The 23,746-nt window shown below is 41.0% G+C and overlaps 1 protein-coding gene across 16 annotated transcripts in view; it reads right to left on the bottom strand.

Annotated features, from left to right (window-relative positions):
- Positions 1-16,120: 16,120 nt before the first annotated feature.
- TMEM63C (transmembrane protein 63C) overlaps positions 16,121-23,746 on the bottom strand; it is a 230,531-nt gene continuing 222,905 nt past the window's right edge. For 12 of the 16 annotated variants that reach the window (XM_056810623.1, XM_056810622.1, XM_056810619.1 and 9 more), the window contains 3 exons: positions 22,972-23,081; positions 22,244-22,309; positions 16,121-19,930 (listed from right to left, as the gene is read on the bottom strand). In XM_056810623.1, coding sequence (XP_056666601.1) covers positions 19,718-19,930; positions 22,244-22,309; positions 22,972-23,081 — 389 coding nt within the window. In that variant the 3' untranslated portion in view covers positions 16,121-19,717. Of the gene's footprint in view, positions 21,926-22,243; positions 22,310-22,971; positions 23,082-23,746 lie in introns of all 16 variants that reach the window. The other 4 variants (XR_001626537.2, XR_457336.3, XM_007472752.3 and 1 more) reach the window with 4 other exon arrangements.

Consider the following 23,746-nt stretch of genomic DNA (forward strand, 5'->3'; position numbering starts at 1 on the left):
AGCCAGAGTCCTCCTTAAAGAGCCTTCCAGCCAGAGACTGTTCCAAAGGGCCTCTCTCCAGAGCCTCCAGAGGGACAGAGTCCCCTCAGAGGAGCTCCAGCGAGACCTCCTTAGAGATTGTCCTCCAAGAGCTTCCCTTCTCCAGAGCCTCTCTCAAGAGATTCTTCCCAGCGATAAAAGAATGTCTACCCTTTGATCCAGCCATAGCACTGCTGGGTTTGTACCCCAAAGAGATAATGGACAAAAAGACTTGTACAAAAATATTCATAGCTGCGCTCTTTGTGGTGGCCAAAAATTGGAAAACGAGGGGATGCCCATCAATTGGGGAATGGCTGAACAAATTGTGGTATATGTTGGTGATGGAATACTATTGTGCTCAAAGGAATAATAAAGTGGAGGAGTTCCATGGAGACTGGAACAACCTCCAGGAAGTGATGCAGAGCGAGAGGAGCAGAACCAGGAGAACATTGTACACAGAGACAAACACACTGTGGTATAATCGAGCATAATGGACTTCTCCATTAGTGGCAGTGTAATGTCCCTGCACAATCTGCAGGGATCAAGGAGAAAAAAACACTATCCAAAAGCAGAGGACAAACTGAGGGAGTAGAAACACCAAGGAAAAGCAACTGCCTGACTACAATGGCTGAGGGGACATGACAGAGGAAAGACTCTGAGCGAACACTCTGATGCAAATACTAACAACATGGCAATGGGTTCAAGTCAAGAACACATATGATACCAGTGGAATCACGCGTCGGCCACGGGGGGGTGGGAGGGAGGAAAAGAAAATGATCTTTGTCTTTAATGAAAAATGCATGGAAATGATCAAATAAAATACTATAAAAAAAATAAAATAAAAAAAAAGAGATTCTTCCCAGGCGATCCTCATCAGAGATCCTCCAAAAGGATTTTTTTTCTCAAGAGATTCTGCTTTTTCTTATATAGGGGGTTTTCTCCTATGTCACCTCCCCTAAGTCCTTACATTTACCAATCACTGCAGACGTTTTCCAAAGGACTGCCCATCTGAATTCCTGCTAAGTTGACTAATCTCCTCAGTAAGTCTGAACCAGTGAAAACACAGCTGAGTCAACTAATCTCACTAAGAGAAAACTTGCTAGACCCTTTTAGGTACCTAGCATCTCATTGTATCAATTCTAAAAAACAGGCATGGCTCAAAGAACTCCTTGCCTTATTATAAGCATGGGTCCAAGTACTTTCTTTGTTTAGCAAGGAGTTTTCTCCCCTAAAGCAGTCTTAAGTACTGGTGGAGTAGAGGTCCTCCCATAGCAAGGATTTTTCTCCCCTAAAGCAGTCTTAAGTATGGGTGGAGTAGAGGTCCTCCCATTTCTGATCCTGGCGAGTTCTCACATCAAAATGGGGAATGTTTCCCAGTAGGGAATTTGTTCCAATGGAGGATTCCTCAATGTGGAAATTTTTAACATTCACAAGTCTGAGAAATTTCAAGATTTACACCCTTATCTTCCACCTTACAATCAATACTATGTATTAATTCTGAGGCAGAAGAGTGGTAAGGGCTAGGCAATAGGGGTTAAGTGACTTGCCCAGGATCACCCAGCTAGGAAGTGTCTGAGGCCAAATTTGAACCTAGGACCTCCCATCTTTAGGTCTGGCTCTCAATCCACTGAGCTATACAGCTGTGCCTCTCCCCAAGACATAAAATCTTAAAGTTAGAAGGGGCCTTAGAAATGATCTTATTCAATTCCTTTATTTATAGGAAACAAAGAACCAGAGAATTCAGTGGACTTGTCCAAGATCATAAAATGAGTTAGCAGAAAAGCTGGTACCACAATCCAGGTTTTTCTAATTTTGAATCTAGCTTTCTTTTCACTATACAGTGAGTTTTGTGGGGGTCAAGCCATGAGACCAAGTTTCTAGGAGGAGGTTGTCCATTACTATAAATCTCCTAAGAAATAATATTCATAATCTCTTAATTTTCCTAAGGCTTTATACTTATCAAAACACTTTAGCCTGAATTATTTCACTTGGTACAACAACCCTGGAAAGTAAACAGGGCAGATATTGTTCCCATTTTATAGATGAGCAGACTGGGCTCAGGGAAATTCAATGACTTAATCACACAGCAAATTAGCAGCAAAGCTGGGGCTAGAACCTCAGCATCTGACTCCCAGGTTAGTGATCAACTACAGAGGCCACAGGAAAGAAGTCTCTGTCAGGTGCAAATCATCTTGCCTTCGTTGGACCTTGACAGGTATTTTGTTCTTACTTATATGCATCTATCATGTTTTATATCTCATATATAAAAGCAGTATGCGTGGGAATGTTTGTATATTATCCCCTTGTTATATCATAAGGTCTATGAGAGCACAGACTACTTTAGCTCAGGATTAAAGACACAATATAAATATTTGTGAAGCACCTACTATGTGCTAGGCACCGTACTGAACACCTTAAAGATTCTATCTCATTTAATCATCACAATAATCCTAAGAGGTATAGGTGCTATGATTATCCCTATGTTTCAATTGAAGAAACTAAGGCAGGCAGAAATTTAGTGACTTGCCCAGAATTATAGTTAGTAAATGCCTAAGGCCAGATTTGGGTTCAAGTCTTCCTGACTCCAGTCCCATTGCTCTATCTGCTATGATGTCTGCCTACCTAATAGTAGGGAAAGGAATAGGACATAAGCATTTATATAGTAGCTGTTATGTGCTCTGGGCAGCTAGACTTCAGGAAGGTTTGGAATTGGGAAGTCTCAGCTTCTTGAGTTCAAGTGCAGCTTCAGACACTTATTAGCTATGTGACCCTGTCAAGTCACTTTACCTTGCTTGCTTCAGTTTCCTCATCTGTAAAATAAAATGGAGAAGGAAATGGGAAACCACTCCAGTATCACTGGACATAGCTGCAGTGACTGAATAACATCTTATGTGCCAGGCACTGTGCTAAGTGCTTTATAAGTACAATCTCATTTTAACTTTACAATGACCCTTCAAGGCTTAATTTTTAAAATACTTTTTTAAACTTTTACCTTCCATCTTAGAATACTACTGTATATTGGTTCCAAATCAGAAGAGTGGTTAGGGGTAGGCAATGGGGGTTAAGTGACTTGCCCAGGGTCACATGTCTGAGGCCAGATTTGAACCTAGGACCTCACATCTCTAGACCTGGCTCTCAATCCACTGAGCTATCCAGGTGCCCCCATCCTTCAAGGCTTTATTAAGTGGTTGTTAATTTGAAACTTTTTGGTCATCTTTTGGTATTGTCTGATCCTTAAGTAAGGTGGGCCTGGATTCGAGTCTTTGTTTAGGGAACCCTGGAAATATTGCTCTGTATACTTCCCATTGGTCATTCTGGGCTCACCCTCCTTCAGACAGCAGTTAGGATGAGATCATTTGACATCCTTTGATTTGCAAGATGTTACAAAGACACCAGTAAAGAATTGACACTCAAAGCCAAGGAAGTGAACCCGAGGCCACCTGGGTGTCAGACATCATGTCAGTGGCTGAGCTTTTCAGTGGCATTGCTGGCAACAGAAAGTAGCAGACAGTGACGGTAAACATCCTGCTAGGGAGGGAGAGGGTTCACTTAGCAGGACCCCCCCCCCCTCACTCCTCAGGCCCGAATTACAAGGTCTTCTGGGGTAGCAACTCTACCCTTGCCAAATGGCTTAGCCCCTGCCGGAGAAGTGATAGACTGACAAATTTCATTCATCCTCGTTTGGGATGTTAAATCATGACTCAGCCCAGTCCTCTGGGGCCTCAAGGTTACAGATCTGAAGATAACTAAGTAGTGAGGCTCTCCCCTTCTCCCTTCTCTTTTGAGACCCCCCCCCCCCCCCCCAGGACTCTTCCCTGCTTATGGACTTTTAGGTAGACCTTGCCTAATGTCCATAATGAACCATATTCACAAAAACAAAACAAAACAATATTACAGGATATAGTTACTGTAGTGAAAAGAACTTTGCGCTCAGCATCAGAAAAGTGGGCTTCACTTACTAACTGTGCTGTCTTGCTGTCATTCCCTCCTCTGAGTCTTGGTTTCTGCACTTTGTTAAAAAAAGGTTTTGTTTGTTTTTTAAACCCTTACCTTCTATCTTGGAATCAATACTGTGTATTGGTTCTGAGGCAGAAGAGCAGTAAGGGCTAGGCAATGGGGATCAAGTGACTTCCCCAGGGGCACACAGATGGGAAGAGTCTCAGGCCAGTTTTGAACCCAGGCCCTCCTGTCTCTAGGCCTGGCTCTCAATCCACTGACCCACCCAGCTACCCCCCAAAGAGGTATTTTTTGACATCAGCTATCTCATGAGGTTGGTGTTCTTCACAGGCTTGAGGAAAAGTCTTTTTTTTTTTAAAGCTTTACCTTCTGTCTTAGAATCAATACTATACATTGGTTCTAAGGCAGAGGAGCAGTAAAGTCTAAGCAATGGGGGTTAAGTGACTTGCCCAGAGTCACCCAGCTAGGAAATGTCTGAATTCTGATTTGAACCCAGGACCTCCCAATTCCAGGCTTGGTGCTCTATCTACAGAGTCCCCTAGCTACTCTGGGGAAAATGTTTAAAAAACCATAGAAACCTAGGAATGCAGATAAAAACATATGATTCATCATTTGTTTATTTGGGTATAAGTTTGGGGGGTTTGGTTTTATAAGATTATTCACTTATGAAAATGAATAATAAGGAAATATGTTTTGTGTGACAATAAATACATATATAACCCAGATGGAATTGCTTGCCAGCACCAGGACAGGGGAGGGAAGGAGGAAGGGAGACAGTTTGGATCATGTCACTTCAGAAAACTTATGTGGATAATTGGCCATATCAATAATCAAACCAACAGAAACCACATGATTATCTCAATAGATGCAGGAAAAGCCTTTGACAAAATACAACACCCATTCCTATTGAAAACACTAGAAAGTATAGGAATAGAAGGGTCATTCCTAAAAATAATAAACAGTATATATCTAAAACCAACAGCTAATATCATCTGCAATGGGGATAAACTAGATGCATTCCCAATAAGATCAAGAGTGAAACAAGGATGCCCATTATCTCCTCTATTATTTAACATTGTACTAGAAACACTGGCAGTAGCAATTAGAGAAGAAAAAGAAATTGAAAGTGTTAAAATTGGCAATGAGGAGACCAAGCTGTCACTTTTCACAGATAATAAGATGGTCTACTTAAATAATCCTAGAGAATCAACCAAAAAGCTAGTGAAAATAATCAATAACTCTTGCAAAGTTCCAGGGTACAAGATAAACCCACATAAATCATCAGCATTTCTATATTTTCCAACAAAACTCAGCAGCAGAAGTTAGAAAGAGAAACTCCATTTTAAAATTAACCTAGACAATATAAAATTCTTAGGAATCTATCTGCCAAGACAAAAACAGACACTATATGAACACAACTACAAAACACTCTCCACACAGTTAAAACTAGACATAAACAATTGAAAAAAACATTAACTGCTCATGGGTAGGACAAGCTAACATAATAAAAATGACCATCCTACCCAAATTAAGCTACTTATTCAATGCCACACCTATTAAACTACCAAAAAACTTTTTTTTATAGAATTAGAAAAAATTATAACAAAGTTCATCTGGAAGAACAAAAGATCAAGAATATTAATGGAACTAATGAAAAAAAAATGTGAACTATGGGGGCCTAGCAGTAACAGATCTTAAACTGTACTATAAAACAGTGGCCAGGCTAAGAGAGAGAAGGGTAGATCAATGGAATAGACTAGGGATAAATGATCTCAGCAAGATAGTGTTCAATAAACCCCAAAACTCCAGTTTGGGGGACAGTAACTCATCATTTGAAAAAAAAACTGCTGGGAAAATTGGAAAACAGTATGGGGAAAATTAGGTTTAGATCAACATTTTACACCATATACCAAGATAAATTCAAAATGGGTAAATGACTTAAATATAAAAAGTGAAATCATAAATAAATTAGGTGAACATAGATTAGTATACCTGTCAGATCTGTGGGAAAGGAAGGAATTTAAGACCAAACAAGAGATAGAGAACATTGCAAAATGTAAAATAAATGACTTAAATTAAAATTGCTTTTGTATAAACAAAACCAGTGCAACCAAAATTAGAAGGAAGGCAACAAACTGGGAGAAGATTTTTATAACAAAACTCTCTGACACGGGTTTAATTTCCCAAATTTACAAGGAACTAAGTCAAAACTACAAAAAATCAAGCCATTTCCCAATCAACAAATGGTCAAAGGACATGAATAGGCAGTTTTCACAGGATGAAATTAAAACTATCAATAACCACATGAAAAAGTGTTCTAATCTCTCCTGATTAGAGAAATGCAAATTAAAACAACTCTGAGGTACCACCTCATACCCAGCAGTTTGGCTAATATAGCAGCAAAGGAAAGTGATAAATGTTGGAGGGGATGTGGTAAAATTGGGACACTAATATACTGCTGGTGGGGTTGTGAATTGGTCCAACTGTTCTGGAGGGCAATTTGGAACTATGCAAAAAAGGATTTTAAATGAATGCCTGCCCTTTGATCCAGCCATACTACTGCTGGATTTGTACCTCCCTCCAAAGAGATAATAAGGAGAAAGACTTGTACAAAAATATTTATTGCTGTGCTCTTTGTGGTGGCAGAAAATTGGAAAATGAGGGGATGTCCATTGATTGGGGAATGGTTGAACAAATTGTGGTATATGTTGGTGATAGAATACTTTTGTCCTCAAAGGAATAATGAACTGGAGGAATTCCAGGTGAACTGTAACGAACTCCAGGAATTGATGCAGAGTGAAAGGAGAAGAACCAGGAGAATGATACATTATGGCACAATCAAATGTAATGGACTTTTCTACCAGTAGCAATGCAATGACCCAGGACAATCTAGAGGAACTTATGAGAATGAACACTATCCACATCCAGAGGTAGAACTGTGAAACTAGAAATGCATTAGAAAGAAATATATGATTGACCATGTAGTGTGATAGGGATGTGATTAGGATTTTGATGTTAAGAATCCCTCTATTGCAAATATGAATAACATGGAAATAGGTTTTGAACAACAATACATGTATAACCCAGTGGAACTGCTTGTTGGCTTTGGGAGGGGGAGGAGAAAATGAGGGAGGCGGGTCATGAATCATGTAACCATGGAAAAATATTCTAAATGAAAATTAAAAAAAGAAAACATGTGGAAATTTATTATAATTTAAAAAAAATGAAATAAAATAAAATAAACACATCGAAACAATTTGTAAATATGAGTTGTTATTATCAGTTCTGTTAGGACAGAAGGGGATAGTGTGACAAGGAAATCACTTTAAAAGACTGATATATATTAATTTAAGGTCGCCAAGGAATTCAGCTATGTAATTCCTAAATGAAAACTCAAGTCAGCAGTCAACCTTTTATGGAGTTTAATTACAAACAGGAGGAAGAAAGGTATTAGAGATAGAGAGAGAGGGGGAGAGAGAAAGGGGAGAGAAGGGAATAGGGCTTAAATACCCCTTCTGTTTAGGCTGGGCCAAAAGGCCCAAGCCCTTAGATAGCTGAGGCAAAGAAAAGAGATCAGTCCCTATCACTCACGTGACCAAAATGGAGAAACAGTCTCAGGGGCCTCCACCTCCAGCTTCCTTCAGAGCAAGCTTCTCAGAGCACCACCTCTCTGAGCAAAACCTCTCCAACCACCCCCAGTCCTCAGACCCTGCTATCTTTAAGGGAAACATCCAAGTTCCCTCCCCTCAGTTCTCACATCTACCAATCACTGTCCATGTCTTCCCTGTGCCAATGGTGGCTCTAGCTTAACCCAGGACCACCCAGAGGTCTGCCCCTTTGCACATGTCTGTTGAAGGTCATATTCTCAAATAATTAAATCTTGATCCTTTGCTACAGCCCTTCCTAAATCCTGTTACCCTGAGTAGGGTGGAGATTGGAATAATTAAATTTTGATCTATGCTGCAGCCCTTTCCATTGTTCAGCAAAAGGTTTCTGTCCTAAAGTAATCTTAAGAAGGGAGGAGGAGGAACCTCCCATGCCAATGGGGTTCACATTCCAATAGACTATCAGTAAGAAATTTTCCAAGTATGAAATTTCCCAATGGTGAAATTTCCAACATTTATAAGTCTAAGAAATTTTAAGGTTTACAATCCCCCCTGATGATCATTGGGGGACTAGTCTCCCCATTGATCATTTAACATAATCATTTTGTAGTTCTAAATGCACTTCTAAGTATAGATATACACAATATTCAATTTTCTATGAGAAATTAGAATAGTGAGAGAGGAAATAGAAAAGAAAAAGAAAACAAAACCAATGTTTTGCTAGGCGCATTGATAGAAAGCCAAATTAGGGGCAGTCCCTTTTGGCATAAATGTGTACAATTACAATAAATGTTCAATCAAAAGTTCAGTCCAATCAATCATATCCACAGTTCATTCTTGATCTTCTTGATGAAGTGTAAGTTTTTGGCATCTTTCTGCAACAGTTTATTCTCTGGATATAAAAGTTCAAGCTTCTTTCTTGAAGATCTTTTCTCGAACAAAATCAAATCTTGAATTTTTACAAAAGTACAATCTTAAACAAAATTCAAAATTCTTGGATTTTTATGAAAATACAGTCTTAAAAAAATTAAAAAATTCTTACATTTTAAATTAAAATGCAATCCCCCCTGAAGTAAGTATTTAAAAAAATATCAAGTTTAGCTCAGAATGCAATGTTCAGTTATGGGGGTGTATGTGTCAATTATCAAAAGAATAGAAAAATAATCAAAAACATAAGAAAAATTCAAAATATGCCTTGTATAGGTCCGGTTTAAAGTAATTTCTATTCCACAAGTATGTAGGACAGAATGCAGTAATATTTCACTTAGCCATTTGTAGCCAAGACTACAGGAAGTTGCCATAATATAAGAAGAAAAGAATTAGAATTCTATTTTGATGGGGAAATGTCATTCCCTCATCTGATTTTTTTTCCTCAGGGATATAGGGAGCCAGCATGATAGTCAAGCTTTGTACTTGTTTGAGTACTTCACAAAGAGTGTAGATACAAGGAAGTCCTACGACTTAAACATAAGTTAAGCGTCGCAACCTCGAGTCTCACCTTAATATTTCTTGTGTGCTCCATTGGCACTATTCAGGGTTAGTCTGTGCTCCTTGTTTTTATCCCTTTTCCTGGAATCAGACACAAACATTAATCACAGTCCTATAATATTTTATCAATAAATGGCAGGTTCCCATAGTTTAAAGCTTTTAGGCATATATTGATATTATAGCAAGAGTATATATATTAACTTGTATCACTGCAGGAAAAAATAATATTAATATTAATTATGTGTACCTTCAGTACAAAAAATGAGAAAAAAAACAAAATATTCTGATCAAAAAATAAAATAAAAGAAATAAGAAAAATAAGAAAAAAATCAGTAATTCAATATATTCTTGAAAAAACAGCATCCATTTGTCTATGGATTATTATCTCCAATTCATATGATAAGATAGAGTCACAATTCATATGATAGGATACAGTCAATCAGTCTCAGCAGAAGATGCTTTCTTCATATGTGAGCAGTGAATCCAAGAGTCCCTTTCTCCAATCTTTATAGATGTTGGAGTAGTTAATAATATTTGGAATGGTCCTTCCCATGAAGGTTGAGTTGCTCCAGTTTGCTTGAAATTCTTGATATAAACTTTATCTCCTGGGTTCAGGTCATGCAGAGAAAAGTCTAATGGTCCAGCTTGTACTGCAGCTCCGGATTCATGAAGTTCACATAGTTTGTGCTGTAACTCCTGTATATAGGAAGCAATAGTAATCTCTCCCCCTAATAGCGATGTATAAGCCGGGGAGAAAGGCTTAGCCTGTATAGGCGGATGTCCAAAAAGCATCTCAAATGGTGAAATATGTAAGCCTCCTCTAGGCCTGCTTCTAAGATAAAATAGGGCCAGAGGGAGAATTTCAGGCCATTTTAAATGGGTCTCAGTGCATAATTTGCCAATCATAGTCTTAAATTCTTTATTCATCCTCTCCACTTGGCCTGAGCTCTGGGGGTGATATGGAACATGGAATTTTGGAGTTATCCCCAAGCAAGAATATATTTGGTTTAAGACAGAATCAGTTAAATGACTCCTCAAATGACTCCCTCTATCGGAGTCAATACATGCTGGCAGGCCAAAACGAGGAATAATTTCCTTTAAAAGTATCTTTGCAACAAAATCTGCTGTGGCTTGGGTCGTAGGAAATGCTTCCGGCCATCTGGTTAGTTGATCTACAATTACTAGACAAAATTTATAACGTACAGCCTTTGGCATCGTTATGAAATCTATCTGTAGATGTTCAAAGGTATGTAAGCCAGAGGAAGTCCCCCAAAGGCTTTTCCACGATATGCATGTTGGTTATATGCCTGGCAGATAGGGCAGGCTGAACATACTTTAGAGGCTATAGTAGTTATACCAGGGGCTATCCATATTCTCTTGACAGAGTCCACGATGTCCTGGGTGCCAAAATGACCATTTTTATGAATAGATTGGCAAATTTGGTTATAGAAACTTCTAGGGGACAGGGGTTTTCCTTCAGATGACACCGATACTCCATTAATCTGTTTTGCTTTAAATTTTTGTTTCCATTTTTCCACTTCCTTTTCATTATAGGAAAGTGATAAATTTAAATTATCAGTGGTTGTTAATGTTAAAATTAATCCAGGTTCTTAAAAGAGATCAGTCCCTATCACTCACGTGACCAAAATGGAAAAACAGTCTCAGGGGCCTCCACCTCCAGCTTCCTTCAGAGCAAGCTTCTCAGAGCACCACCTCTCTGAGCAAAACCTCTCCAACCACCCCCAGTCCTCAGACCCTGCTATCTTTAAGGGAAACATCCAAGTTCCCTCCCCTCAGTTCTCACATCTACCAATCACTGTCCATGTCTTCCCTGTGCCAATGGTGGCTCTAGCTTAACCCAGGACCACCCAGAGGTCTGCCCCTTTGCACATGTCTGTTGAAGGTCATATTCTCAAATAATTAAATCTTGATCCTTTGCTACAGCCCTTCCTAAATCCTGTTACCCTGAGTAGGGTGGAGATTGGAATAATTAAATTTTGATCTATGCTGCAGCCCTTTCCATTGTTCAGCAAAAGGTTTCTGTCCTAAAGTAATCTTAAGAAGGGAGGAGGAGGAACCTCCCATGCCAATGGGGTTCACATTCCAATAGACTATCAGTAAGAAATTTTCCAAGTATGAAATTTCCCAATGGTGAAATTTCCCAACATTTATAAGTCTAAGAAATTTTAAGGTTTACAATAGAGTTGCCCAGCTGGGAAATGGGGAAGCTACTTGTGCAGGACTACAGACATTTGGTTTTGGTGTGTTAAGTAGCCACTGCTACATTTGAAGAAGGAGGAGGCTCAATGTGAGGTTAGTTTCTCCAAACAGACTCTTTAGGGGTGGCTTACCAGGGACACTTCCTCCTACTGAGTAGCAGGCAATATGGGAAGCCCATGGAGAGGCAGCCCAACAGAGGACAATATACAGTAGGAAGTGGGACTTCAGGACAGCAGTGGGATGGCACAAGCAGAAGTCATTGGACTTGTGGCATCTGAGATGTAAGTTGTCCCTTCACACTTGCATCCTGGCTACACATTCCCCTAAATGTATGTTCCATTTGTGATTCCTATGTGTGTTTCTTCTTATTGATGGTATCTGTGTTTATGGAAGAGTGTGCCCCAGGTTAGAAATGTTCTGCTGTTATTATTATTATTATTTACTATAGTCCATTACACATGACTTTGCATGGCCCTCTCTCTTTTGAAAATATTTATTTTATTTTATTGAGAATTTTTTTGTATGTTGACATTCCCCCCCCCCCCAAATGAGAAGGGAGAATATCACCCAAACATGTATAGTCAAGTAAAACAAATTTCTTCATCAACCTTGTCCAAAAAAAAAAAAAGAAAAGAAAAGAAAAGAAAAGGAAAGAAAAAAGAAAAAGAAAGGGTTTCAATCTGAACTCTGAGTCAGTCACCTCTCTATCTGGAAGTGGGTAGTGGGTAGCATGTTTCAACTTGAGTCTCTGACTATGAAATATGTTGGTAATGGGCCATAAACTTTGGTATTGAGTAGATGAGGAAATCCCTAGAGGGACATTCCCCCAAGTGCTACACATTCATAGAAACTCATTTGATTGGAATATTTTCTGTGATGACTGCCACTTACCTGGATTATGTCTCCTGGTTGTCCTGGTTGTCCTCTAGGCTTTGTCCAGCTTAGAATCTAAGAGGTCCCCTTCTATCTTTCCTTGGATGACTTGCCTATATAAATACTCTATGCATTGGGTTGACTCACTCCTTTCACAGCTAATCTCTTGAAGGGAATCTTTATACATACTTTTTGGATTTGTCTATAACTTCCTCCTTCTCTATCTAAACATTCTATATTGAGGCCAGAACTTTGACTGTCCTGAGTGTAACTCTGCTTTTAGGTGCTTCTTGTCCTATTATTTTCTTTCCATTTTTTCTTTTTAAAATGTTTTGTACATTAAAAAAAAACAACTAAATGATAAATGGCAGGTAGATGGCTCAGTGGACTGAGAGCCAGGCCTAGAGATTAGAGGTTGTAAACCTTAAAATTTCTTAGACTTATAAATGTTGGAAATTTCACCATTGGGAAATTTCATACTTGAAAAATTTCCTACTGATAGTCTATTGGAATGTGAACCCCCTTGGCATGGGAGGGTCCTTCTCCTCCCTACTTAAGATTACTTTAGGACAGAAACCTTTTGCTGAACAATGGAAAGGGCTTTGACCTATGCTTAAGCATAGAACAGGAAGTTCTTTGAGTCATGATTGATTTTAGAATTGATACAATAGAGATACTTGGAATGACAGAACCAGGTCTTGGAACTTACAATCTCCACCCTACTCAGTCCTAACAGGATTTAGGAAGGGCTGCAGCATAGATCAAAAATTTAATTATTTGAGAATATGACCTTCAACAGACATGTGCAAAGGGGCAGACCTCTGGGCGGTCCTGGGTTAAGCTAGAGCCACCATTGGCACAGGGAAGACATGGACAGTGATTGGTAGATGTGAGAACTGAGGGGAGGGAACTAAGATGGTTTCCTTAAAGATAGAGGGGTCTGAGGACTGTGGGGTTGGAGAGGTTTTGTTCTGAGAGGTTGTGCTCTGAGAAGGCTTGCTCTGAAAGAGGCTGGAGGTGGAGGCTCCTGAGACTGTTTCTCCATTTTGGTCACGTGAGTGATAGGGACTGATCTCTTTTCTTTGCCTCAGCTATCTAAGGGCTTGGGCCTTTTGGCCCAGCCTAAACAGAGGGGGTATTTAAGCCCTATTCCCTTCCCTTCTCTTCCCTTTCTCTCTCTCTCTCTCTCTCTCTCTCTCTCTCTCTCTTCCTCCTTCCTTCTTCTTCCTGTTTGTAATTAAAAACTCCATAAAAGGTTGACTGCTGACTTGAGTTTTCATTTAGGAATTACATAGCTGAATTCTTTGGTGACCTTAAATTAATATATATCAGTCTTTTAAAGTGATTTCCTTGTCACAAGGTCCTGGGTTCAAATCTAGCCTCAGACACTTTCTAGCTATGTGATTCTGGGCAAGTCAATTAGCCCTCATTGCCTAGCCCTTACCACTCTTCTGCCTTGGAACCAATACATGTATTGACTCCAAGACAGAAGTTAGGGTTAAAAAAATCCTTGATGATAAGTTACTTAAGTGGATCACATTGGCCAAACAGTGCCTGTTACATGGAAGCATGTTAAAGAAATAATATTAAAAATGGTGTAGGTCAGGGTGTATAATAAATACAGGAGATTGAATCTAGAACAATGCTTTCTGCACAAACAAGGAAAAGCACACATCTCAGTGAAACTGATGTAAACAAAGCCACCAGAATTCTGGAAGCAAAAGAGGAGGAGGAGGAAGTAGGAAGAGGAAGAGTGGTAAGGGCTAAGCAATGGGGGTCAAGTGACTTGTCCAGGGTCATACAGCTGGGAAGTGTCTGAGGTCAGATTTGAACCTAGGACCTCCCGTCTCTAGGCCTGGCTCTCAATCCACTGAGCTACCCAGCTGCCCCCATAGGTCTGATTTTAATGCCTAGGAATGAATTTCTTTGGGATTGTGCCTGTGGTATGGTGTGATTGTATCAGGAGAGTGATCAAGACTGCTAAGGGATGAAGGGAAAATGACAACAAGGTGGGTTGGTTATAGGAGCACCCTGTGCATGAAAGGGAACAATAATAATGTGGTCTGCATTCTGGCTGCTGAGAGCAAGCTGAGGGGAACTGGAGTCTTTAGGGATGTGATCAAGACAGTGGCAGCTGAAGCTGAAACTCTGAACAGGGATCCAGCTGCTCCACAAGGTCTTCCCAACCTTCATTCTAGTTGTGCAAGAGACATTTGCCATACCTTTCCTCCACTGGAATGTGAACTCTCAAGAGAATGTTTTTCTCACTACTGGCTTAGGGATGAGACCCTAATTCCTGGTCTAAGTGGTAGATGGCTTTTTAAATGCATGCTATTTAAATACTTATTCTGTTCAACTAGCCTGATGCAAATTAAATTTGGATGACCTTAGCCCTTCGGGCTGAACTGGGATGGGGCTTGAGTCAAAATGTGGCATACAGTCCTCCCTTGCTATATCATGGTTCACTTATCAGGGATTCACTGTATCTTGGGCTTAAAAAAAAGTCTAATTCTGTATTGCAAAGTTACACTTATTGGGGCACACCATTGGCTGATGGAATGAAAGGCGACCAGCCACAGCGCTGTGTTCTATAACCTGGGCACCGATTGGTTCAGTGACTATAGGTTAATAAGAATATGGAAAAGGTTTATGGGAGAGTTGGGGTTTATAAATATATATTAAAATGTCTATAAATAATAAAATAAATATAACTGCTGCTACTTGCAGACTTTCACCTATTGTGGGGGTCTCTAGAAAGGAACTCCCGCAGTAGGTGAGGGATCACTGTATTTGTCATTCAAATATACTACTCTACTAAACCTACTAATGTCAATTCACAGGTGAGTGGCAGAGATGCCACAGTAAAACTGATGAATATCTGGTCATGGGAAAGAAGCACAACACTTCCTGGGTAAAGACAAGCTAAGGAAAAAGAAGTCCTTTATGAGGCACAGGGAATCTCAAGAGTAGTCTCCACTACTTTCCCCTTAAAGCCAGGGAAATAGACAGTGACAGGCTTAGGGAAGAAGAGAGAAGACTTGAATTTCTTTGAGAGTTACCCTTCCCACTAGGAACTGGAAAAGAGTAGGGGCAGGGACATCTAATTCACTTTAAACCTTTTGTGATAGTAGGGTAGCACATATCACCCACTTTGTTGGGGGGGGGGGGATAATGTGGGGAATGCTCGACTCTATATTCAACATTCATTTCAAGTCATGGTCCAGGTCTACTCCCACACATACACACAAATGCAATGAGGGCCTCTTAGAAACTAGATACTGGTAGAAGGGAAACTCTGTGGCTCAAATGCTCTCAAAAAATTGGATTTGAATCCTGTTACATGTGACCTTAAGCAAGTTATTTAACTCCTCTGTGCCTCAATTTATTCAATTATAAAATGATAGGGTTAAGCCCAATTTCTAAGGTTTGTGTCCTAAAGCTGTCGGGAGTTAGCATCCTAAGGTAGTTCCCCACCCAGTTGGTTATAGCCTATTAGTGCTAAACAAAGCCAGCTTTGGCCTGATGAAAGGGGAAAGGACAGGGAGTGGCCAGCCCATTGAAATACAAACTGAAAAAAGTCCTTGTCTCAGGCAGCAGGGATTCTCTTTTTTCATATCTGATTTTTTTTTTTTTACTATTTGTCCTTCAATCAGGTTCTTCCTCCACTCCTGAATTTGACTTGTCCTTATATCTGTCTCTTCTAATAGAATTGCCACTTCCTCCACTCAACCTGCTCCCTGTCACTAGAAATCTGGTTTCTTTTCTCCCCTCCTGTGAGTTGCTTCTTGGATCTTTGTGGGAGACAGTTATTTCTACCCTGTTGGGGTACTTAGTCCCACCAGTACAAGTCAGCACAGGATGATTCCCAATGCAGCAAGGCAGACTTTTACCCTTTAAACAGAAGGCCCCAGCCCTGTCCAGACTGTCTTGATGTAGGAAAATAAGAGTCAGACAGGAAACAGGGTGGAGTTTGTTTTATTCAAGACACAGTAATAGCAATAGATATCAAGAAGGTCACAACACTCTGGCACATTCCTAGAGTGATGACAGACAGGAGGGAAGTCAGATACTTCATCAGAGTCTCTAGTGGACATAATGCTAATAGACCTTTGCTTCCAGAGGCAGTGGAAAGACAGACCAGAAGAACCCAGGAGGGCTGCACCAGGGCATAGAAAAGAAATAAGGGATTGTGAGAGGGTGCCCAAATTGAAATGGCTTCCAAAGAAGTCTGTTCAAGAGTCCAGACATGGTTTCCATCATCTTGCATGAGAGGAATACTCAATTTCTCCCAGAGAATTAAAAGTGGGGCATCACAGCTCAAGGAGCTTAAATGTGTGTGTAGGTTGGATGTGTGGGTGGTCAGAATGTTGAATCAATGTAGGGTGGGATTGTGAAGAATGGTATAGATACAGTATAGATATAAGCAGTATAGATATAAGGGGGGTGGTGTTTAGAATGTAGAATGGCTATAAGGTTGGGGTGGTTAGGATGTGTTATCCTATGCAGAATAGAAACAAATGGATAACCAAGATGTAAGACAGGATATAGTGTGGATAGAAGGAAAAATTAGGGGCCTGGATAGTACCAGTGGGTAAGAACTTAGTGGGTAGGAACAAATGAGGTGTGCCTAGGGTTAATGTGGGGGTAGAGGGCAAAGGAAGGATGATGACTTGAGTTTGTGCCAGCATATGCAGAATGATTTTGAAGGGAAGGAATGAATGCTTGGAGATATATATATATATATATATATATATATATATATATATATATATATATATATATATATATTACAAGGAAGAGTGGAGACAAATTGAACTTGAATCCCCAGACTTCCACACTATTTCCCCCCAATGAATTAGACTTTATCAGATCTGTTCTCCAGACGTTGGTTAAGGTGGGATTGAATCGACTGAATCCCAGCCCAGAGTGTTTGTGCCTGGTAGCCCTGTTCATTTACCAGTTTGAATTGGAACCAATTCCACTTGTGTTAAATAAGAAGTAAAACTGGATTCCCCCATCCCTCTCAAGAAAAGTGGGTCCTGAGATGGATGAAGGTGCATGAAGTAACGCAAGTTGAATGAAACCAAGACAGCGAGCAGCTAACAAGAATGTGCCTAAGAAATGAACATTCCTGGCTACCTTCTGGGCGTGTGGCTGATCCAACCTATCTGGAGGCTCCCAAACTCTATGGTTTGAACTTGTAGACAGATTTTTTCCTAAGAGGCCAGAAAGCATTTGGCATGGGTCCTCCAGGCTGCTCTGCAATGGAAAGCATCTCCCCTGCAATTAGCTGGTTTATAAGAGGGGGGAAAATCTCTTCGTTTTTACTGCTAAGGTTTGAGTGAGTTATAATCATCTCCTCTCCCACAGGTTGCTCCCTTTTCCTGGCCCTATTTCTTTCAAACATCACAGTTCCACTTCAGGATAAGGGCCCTCTCTTTCTCAATCTCACCACAATTTCCAGAGCCATCTGGTCAACCCAAAGAATAGGCAAAGCACTCTGGGTAAACAGGTATTTTTCATCACCAGAATTATAGCTTCAATCAGAACAAGATGGGTGCATGAATGCATAATGCATGTGTATACATGGAAACTTGTATGTCTCCTTCTTATAGCACCTCTCTTAGTTCTGAGGATTTCAAAATCCTGAAAAACTGGTGATAAAACTGTGTCATGAAAGCTAATTCAGGTTTCCAAAGAGAGTATCCCATTCCCACTTTTCTTCTTTTCCCATAGGGGAGCATTATACCAGAGCTCAGAAATGGACAGGTTGACTCTCCTTGGCTTATTCCCAAGTTCTGACAGGGCTATCTGCTTGGTGTTAAGAGTTGAAAGAGACAGCAGAAGTGATGTTCTTAATACACATTTGGTACAGTCTTCCTCTTGCCCAGTCCTTCAGATTATGGATGGATCCAGTCCCAAGAGGAGAATAGCCTTAGTCATAGAAGAAGCCTGGATGGGTACAGTGCAACTTAAAGGAGAAAATACATGCCCATTGTTCCAATGGGATGATAGCTTCCTACCCATCATGCTGGGGATTAAGGGAGGCTGAAAAAAACAGCAGTTAGCAGCAGCATCTGGACTGTGGGTCAATGTGGGGGTGAAGGCAGAACTCCACAAATAGGAAACTGCTTCCCACCACCCAGTCTAGAAATAACTCACCTGAGTCCCACTCCCAGATAAGTCAGTGGCCAGCAAAGGGAAGCTTGGAGAGATGATTGAACGTACAAAAGCATGATATCCTATTTGCAGGTGAGGACTGGCCACCATCCTGGGGTCTGGGCAGAGGACTTTTTACCATCAGCTAGCTGCTAGTCACTTTGGTCCTGTCCCAGAACAGAGACCCTCATGTGGCAGCCGGCAGGAAATGTTTCATATGGCTGCCCCGAATACTCTAGAGGCCTCTTCTGTTGGAACTGACCAAAGTGATCAGTCCTTGGGCGAGCATGGGATGAGATGGCCAAGGTTTTACATCCCTTAATCCTTTTGGGTGAATGCCTATTCCTCCTTTACTCCTGCCTTACCCTCCAACATCTGCTTATGTGTGGAAGACTCTAACCTCTTCTTGAGGATTATACTCCTTTTGACTCTTGCCCTTGCTTGGGCAGACCATTGAGCATAGTGCCAAGGTTCTCTCATCTTACATATCTTCCTCCTCTACCTTTTTCCACCAGAGCAACCTAGCATATGGCAGAAGAGAGGAAGAAGAGGAGTGGAGGCAATACAGGTTGAGAATTCCATCAATGTCATACTTGGCTTTGACATTCACACTACATATTGTTTCTGACTAGAGTGGGGCCTCAGGGGCCATAGGAATCTTTCCTCTTTAGGGAGAATATTTTTCTTCATGAATCCTTATTGGGGGAACCTCCAAGCCCAGGTATTTGGAGAGGCATCTTCTTTCAACCATAGTTGGGGATCAAGAAATCCCCTTTCTTAGGGTTGGTCACCTTAGCCTATTCCCCTGCTCCTTGATGACTCTGCCAGCCACAAAACAAAACAAAACAAAAACAAAACAAAACCAATAGATATCTCTTTGGGTCTCCAAGGGAAGTAGGAGTGGTGAAAGAAGGGTTTGAGTGGCAGATCTTCCAAAAGGCAAATGAATTGGAGAAGGGCTTTCAGAGGCTGCTGAATAATAGAACAGGGCAAAGGAGGCTTCTGCACCCTTTTGGAACCCTCTCTGCTGCGCTTACTTTTTCTCATTTGCTTTTGAGGTGGTACAAATATCAATTTCTAGATCTCAGGCACTGGCTGCCTCTTCTGAGATATGGAGGGGACAGTACTTTCAGTCCAGGGGTCCAGACTGTATCTTCCACTGGATTCACTTTCTTGCCAGTCAGCATGACCAGAAACTTTCAACTTGCCAAAGCCCAGGGATGGAGGCAGTTTTAAAACTGATAGCCTTAAAGAATCTGGGGGAATGGGCATGTGGACTGAAAGGAAGGGAGTGGTTGGATCTACCCTCCTTCTGCTCCCTGCATTGTTCTTCTCTTGATGCTGGAATTCCACCTGTTGTTGGGAGCACCTTTGGTAGTGGTTATGGGTGATCCTTATTAGTTGTTACAGTCCTTGCCTTCCATTAATAGTCCCTCCTGGAACTCGCCCTGGGCAGTCCCCACTTCTGATGAGAAACTCTGTGGCCCACTTTCCTCCTCCACATCCAAGGCATCAAGCTGGCTGCTCATGGTACCATAGGATTGACGACCTGGAGAGGTGGCTGGAGTCAGGCTCATCTCCATTTCCTGGAGTACTGGGGCCACATACAACTGGGCCCACCCAGAGAAGAGAAAGGAGAGAGAATAGGAAGTCATATCTGGGCATATTTCACAGCTAATTTCCAGTGTCCTAAACTATCTTGCTTCATGCCCCAGTATATAGGGATTAATGCCACCCCCTAAGTCTCATAAGCCTTGATTCTTCTCCCCAACCACTACCCACAAAGCTAAGCCCTATATATATATCACTCCTACTCAGAGGTCTTAGGTTATGGCTCTTCTTACTGGAAAAAAGAGGAGGAGTGGGACCCCAAGGGAGTGGCCAGTAGGGTTGTTACTAGCACCTTAAAGGTAACTTCTGGTCTCCATCCCCATTGTGATTCCTATTAAACTATGAATTCCTGGCACTCAGGGACTTCTTTCATCTCTGTTAGTTTTCTTCTTTTTTTCCCCCCAAATAATCCTCACCTTCTGTCAGTATCAATTCTAAGACAGAAGAATAGCAAGGGCTAAGCAGTTGAGTTAAAGTGACTTACCCAGAGTCATCCAGCTAAGGAATCTCTGAAGTCAGATTTGAATCCAGGTCATGTTGACTCCAGTCCTGCCATTCTATCCACTGTGTTACCTAGCTGCCCTTCTGTTAGCTTCTGAGAGGTAGCATAGTTAGTGGATTGAGTGATGGCATTGAAGTCAGGACTGCCTGTGGTCAAGTCCTATCTTTAAGGTATGCTGGCTGTGTTCCCCTCACCCCGAGGCAGGTCACTTAAGGGCCCTATGCCAAAGGTGCCCTTACTGTCCTAAGGGGCATTCTAGGTAGCACAGCAGCTAGAATTCTAGAACTGGAGTCAGGAGGACCTGGGTTCAAATCAGGCTTCAGGTACTTCCTAATGGTGACCCTGGGGAAGTCATTTAACCCCAATTGCTTAGCCCTTGCTGCTCTTCTGTCTTAGAATTGACACTACAACCGAAGGTAAGGGTTTCTAAAAAGTGGTGCTGATTGATCATGAATGCTGGTCTACTTATAAGATTTCACTGGCATGAGGAATTCTTGGCTAAGAACTCACTATCAATGCTGGATGGCACTTTCTCTGCAATTTATCATCTTAGATGCTGAAAGAGGGATAAACTCCATGAGTTCTCTGTGTTGTTTTGGTGGGAACCTGAGGAGCCACTTAGGTGCCTCAGTGGATTAAAGTCAGGCCTAGAGACAGAAAGTCCTGAGTTCAATTCTGGCCTCAGACACGTCTAGCTATGCAGTCCTGGGCAGATCACCCCCATTTTCTAGCCCTTATTGTTTTTCTGCCTTGGAACTAATACACAGTATTGATTCTAAGACAGAAGGAAAGGGTTTCTTTTTGTTTTTGTTTTTAAAGATGATAAATTGTAGGGAAAAGTACTAACTCCTGAACTAGGTAGATGTCCATGTCAGGAACATTTCTATGCCAATTAAATCAGAGGTCTGGTCCCTAGCCTCAGTTAGCCTTCTTTTCTCTTGCTTCTTCTCTTTTTGCCTCCCCACACATGTGATTAACCCTTTATTAATACTTACTCAGGATTACTTCTCTCTGAGCCTAGCAGCTTGGAGCCCATTTTCAAATCCAGCCTCAGACACTTACTGACTAGCTGTGTATCCTGGACAAGTCACTTAACCTCTGTTTGCTTCAGTCTCCTCTTCTTTAAAATGGGGATAATGATTGCACCTACCTCCCAGGATTATTGTGGAGATCAAATTAGATAATTATTGTAAAGTGCTTAGTACAGTGCCTGGTACATAGTAAGTGCTATAGAAATGTTAGCTATTATTGTTATTGTTGTTATTATATTATTATTTCACCAACATGTTCTCTCCCATCTGTTATATAGGTTGCTCTCTTAAGGACTATGAATACTGAATCCAATTGACCACTGTTGGAGTCATAGACTTATCTTACCCTTCTGTTAAGACTTTGACTCTCCCTTCTGCTCTGGTCTCTGTCTCTCCAGAACCTGATCTCATTCGATGAAAGTTTTCTGTCCTCTTCTCTTCAAAATGTATGGAACTCTTTTCTGGGGGGTAAGGGAACCTCTGTTTCTGGCTTCTGGCTTCTCAAGCCTTTGCCTCTAACCTCTAATCAGCTGCTTTTAGATTTTTTTTTCACTTAACTATGACTGTCACATGGGAGTCTTTCTCCTAAACCAGTGACTTTTCTTTCAGTGAAGGGAAGCCCATGGGATCTTTCTCCCACCTGATTGGCCTTGGAATGACTGATTTCTTGCTTGCCTCCCTCCCCTAAGATCCTGACCTGATTAGAGCCTCATAATCTCATCCTCATTCTATCTCCCCCAACCTCTTTCACATCTCAAGGGAGCAGGGACATGACTTACATTGGCCATGAAGAAAGGTCTAGAAAAAAGTCTTTGTAAATTTTCTTCAGCAAATTCTTCTCCCTCCTGCAGAGAAAGGAAGACAGTGGGGTTTAGAATACAAGGACCTCATCCCTCAGATCAGGTTGCGGTTTTTGGCCTCTAATTCATTGGTCCCTTCCTAGTGCTCAAACTTATCTTCTTGATCTATTACTATAATGCAAAGGCAGAAATATGACTGAGAAACTTTTCCTGAAAGGGTTGGATGGGCAGGAGGGTAGCTTTTGGATATAGGCCTGTACCATTCAAAAGTAACATCGTGGAGAGGAACTAAGGGAAGCTAGAACTGACTCAATCTCTTTTGATAGCCTGGTAGGGAGAGAACAGAGATGGTACCCAAAGTACCAACTTTTTCTCCTTCTCTGGTTTCAGGATTGCTAAAATCACTGAACAGTATAATTCACCCTCTACATCATGAGGTGAAATGTTGGTGAACCAGAAGGACTATCAAATCTAAATGAGCAGGCCAGTTATCACTTTGGTTTGGACCTCACCCAACATATAAATAGAATTAAACGTGAAAAGGAGAATAAAGGAAGAGCACAAAGTCCCCTTCTTAGTATTCTACTAATCTTCAGTTCAGAATGCCACATTGGAACAATTCTTCAGAAACAATGAAGGCCAGGAGGGGGTAAATGAGAGAGAGATAGGCAGAATCCCAGGAGGAAAGAAAGGGCCACTGGGCTCACCTTATAGATAGGCTCTTTCCTCCAAAACTTCCCAAAGCAAACGTTAGCGAAGGAAATCATGATGGAAATGAAGAGGATTGTAAGGGTAAAAAGAGTGATGGGATGAAAACCTATAAGGGGAGAGAGAACTATCATGGGGCTTATGCTCACAGAGAGTCTTCCTTTCCCTTAGCATTCCACACCCTCCAATTATCTCTAGTGCGGCCCTAAGCACTTGATGTAGAATCTTCGTGACTAGCACAATGCTGGGCACACATTTATTAAATGTTTGTTGATTGAATGGCTGGTTAACTGCCTAAAAACATTGGAAGGGAATCTTTTCCTTGTCCTACCAACCCTGAGGAGTCCAATCTTCTCTCTTCAGATCTCTAGGCACAAAAGCAGACATCAGATTATTTTGCCATCCCATCTGACCAAAATATACACTTTAAGTTTGGGATGTTGTCTGCACTCAAAGGCACAAAGGACATCTTCCCCCCTCTTCAATGGAGCCAGATGGATGTAGAAACTTTCTTCATCTGAACCACCAAAATGTACAGTTCCTCTTATTTATCTCTGTGGTTGTTTGTTCAGCTCCTCATTCATCTATTCATTTGTCTATCTATTTATTTACATAGGTATTCTATTACTTAATTTTCAATGATATCTTATGGTTTTTTCCCTATCACCTGAATTTCTCCTCCATACTCCCAGAGAACCATTCCTTACAACAAAAAATGTTCGTCTCTCTTTTAAATCTTAACTCAAGATTCAACCTTTTTCTCTTATGCTCTAA

Source organism: Monodelphis domestica, chromosome 1 (genome assembly GCF_027887165.1).
Source record: "Monodelphis domestica isolate mMonDom1 chromosome 1, mMonDom1.pri, whole genome shotgun sequence".
Classification (NCBI taxonomy): domain Eukaryota; kingdom Metazoa; phylum Chordata; class Mammalia; order Didelphimorphia; family Didelphidae; genus Monodelphis; species Monodelphis domestica.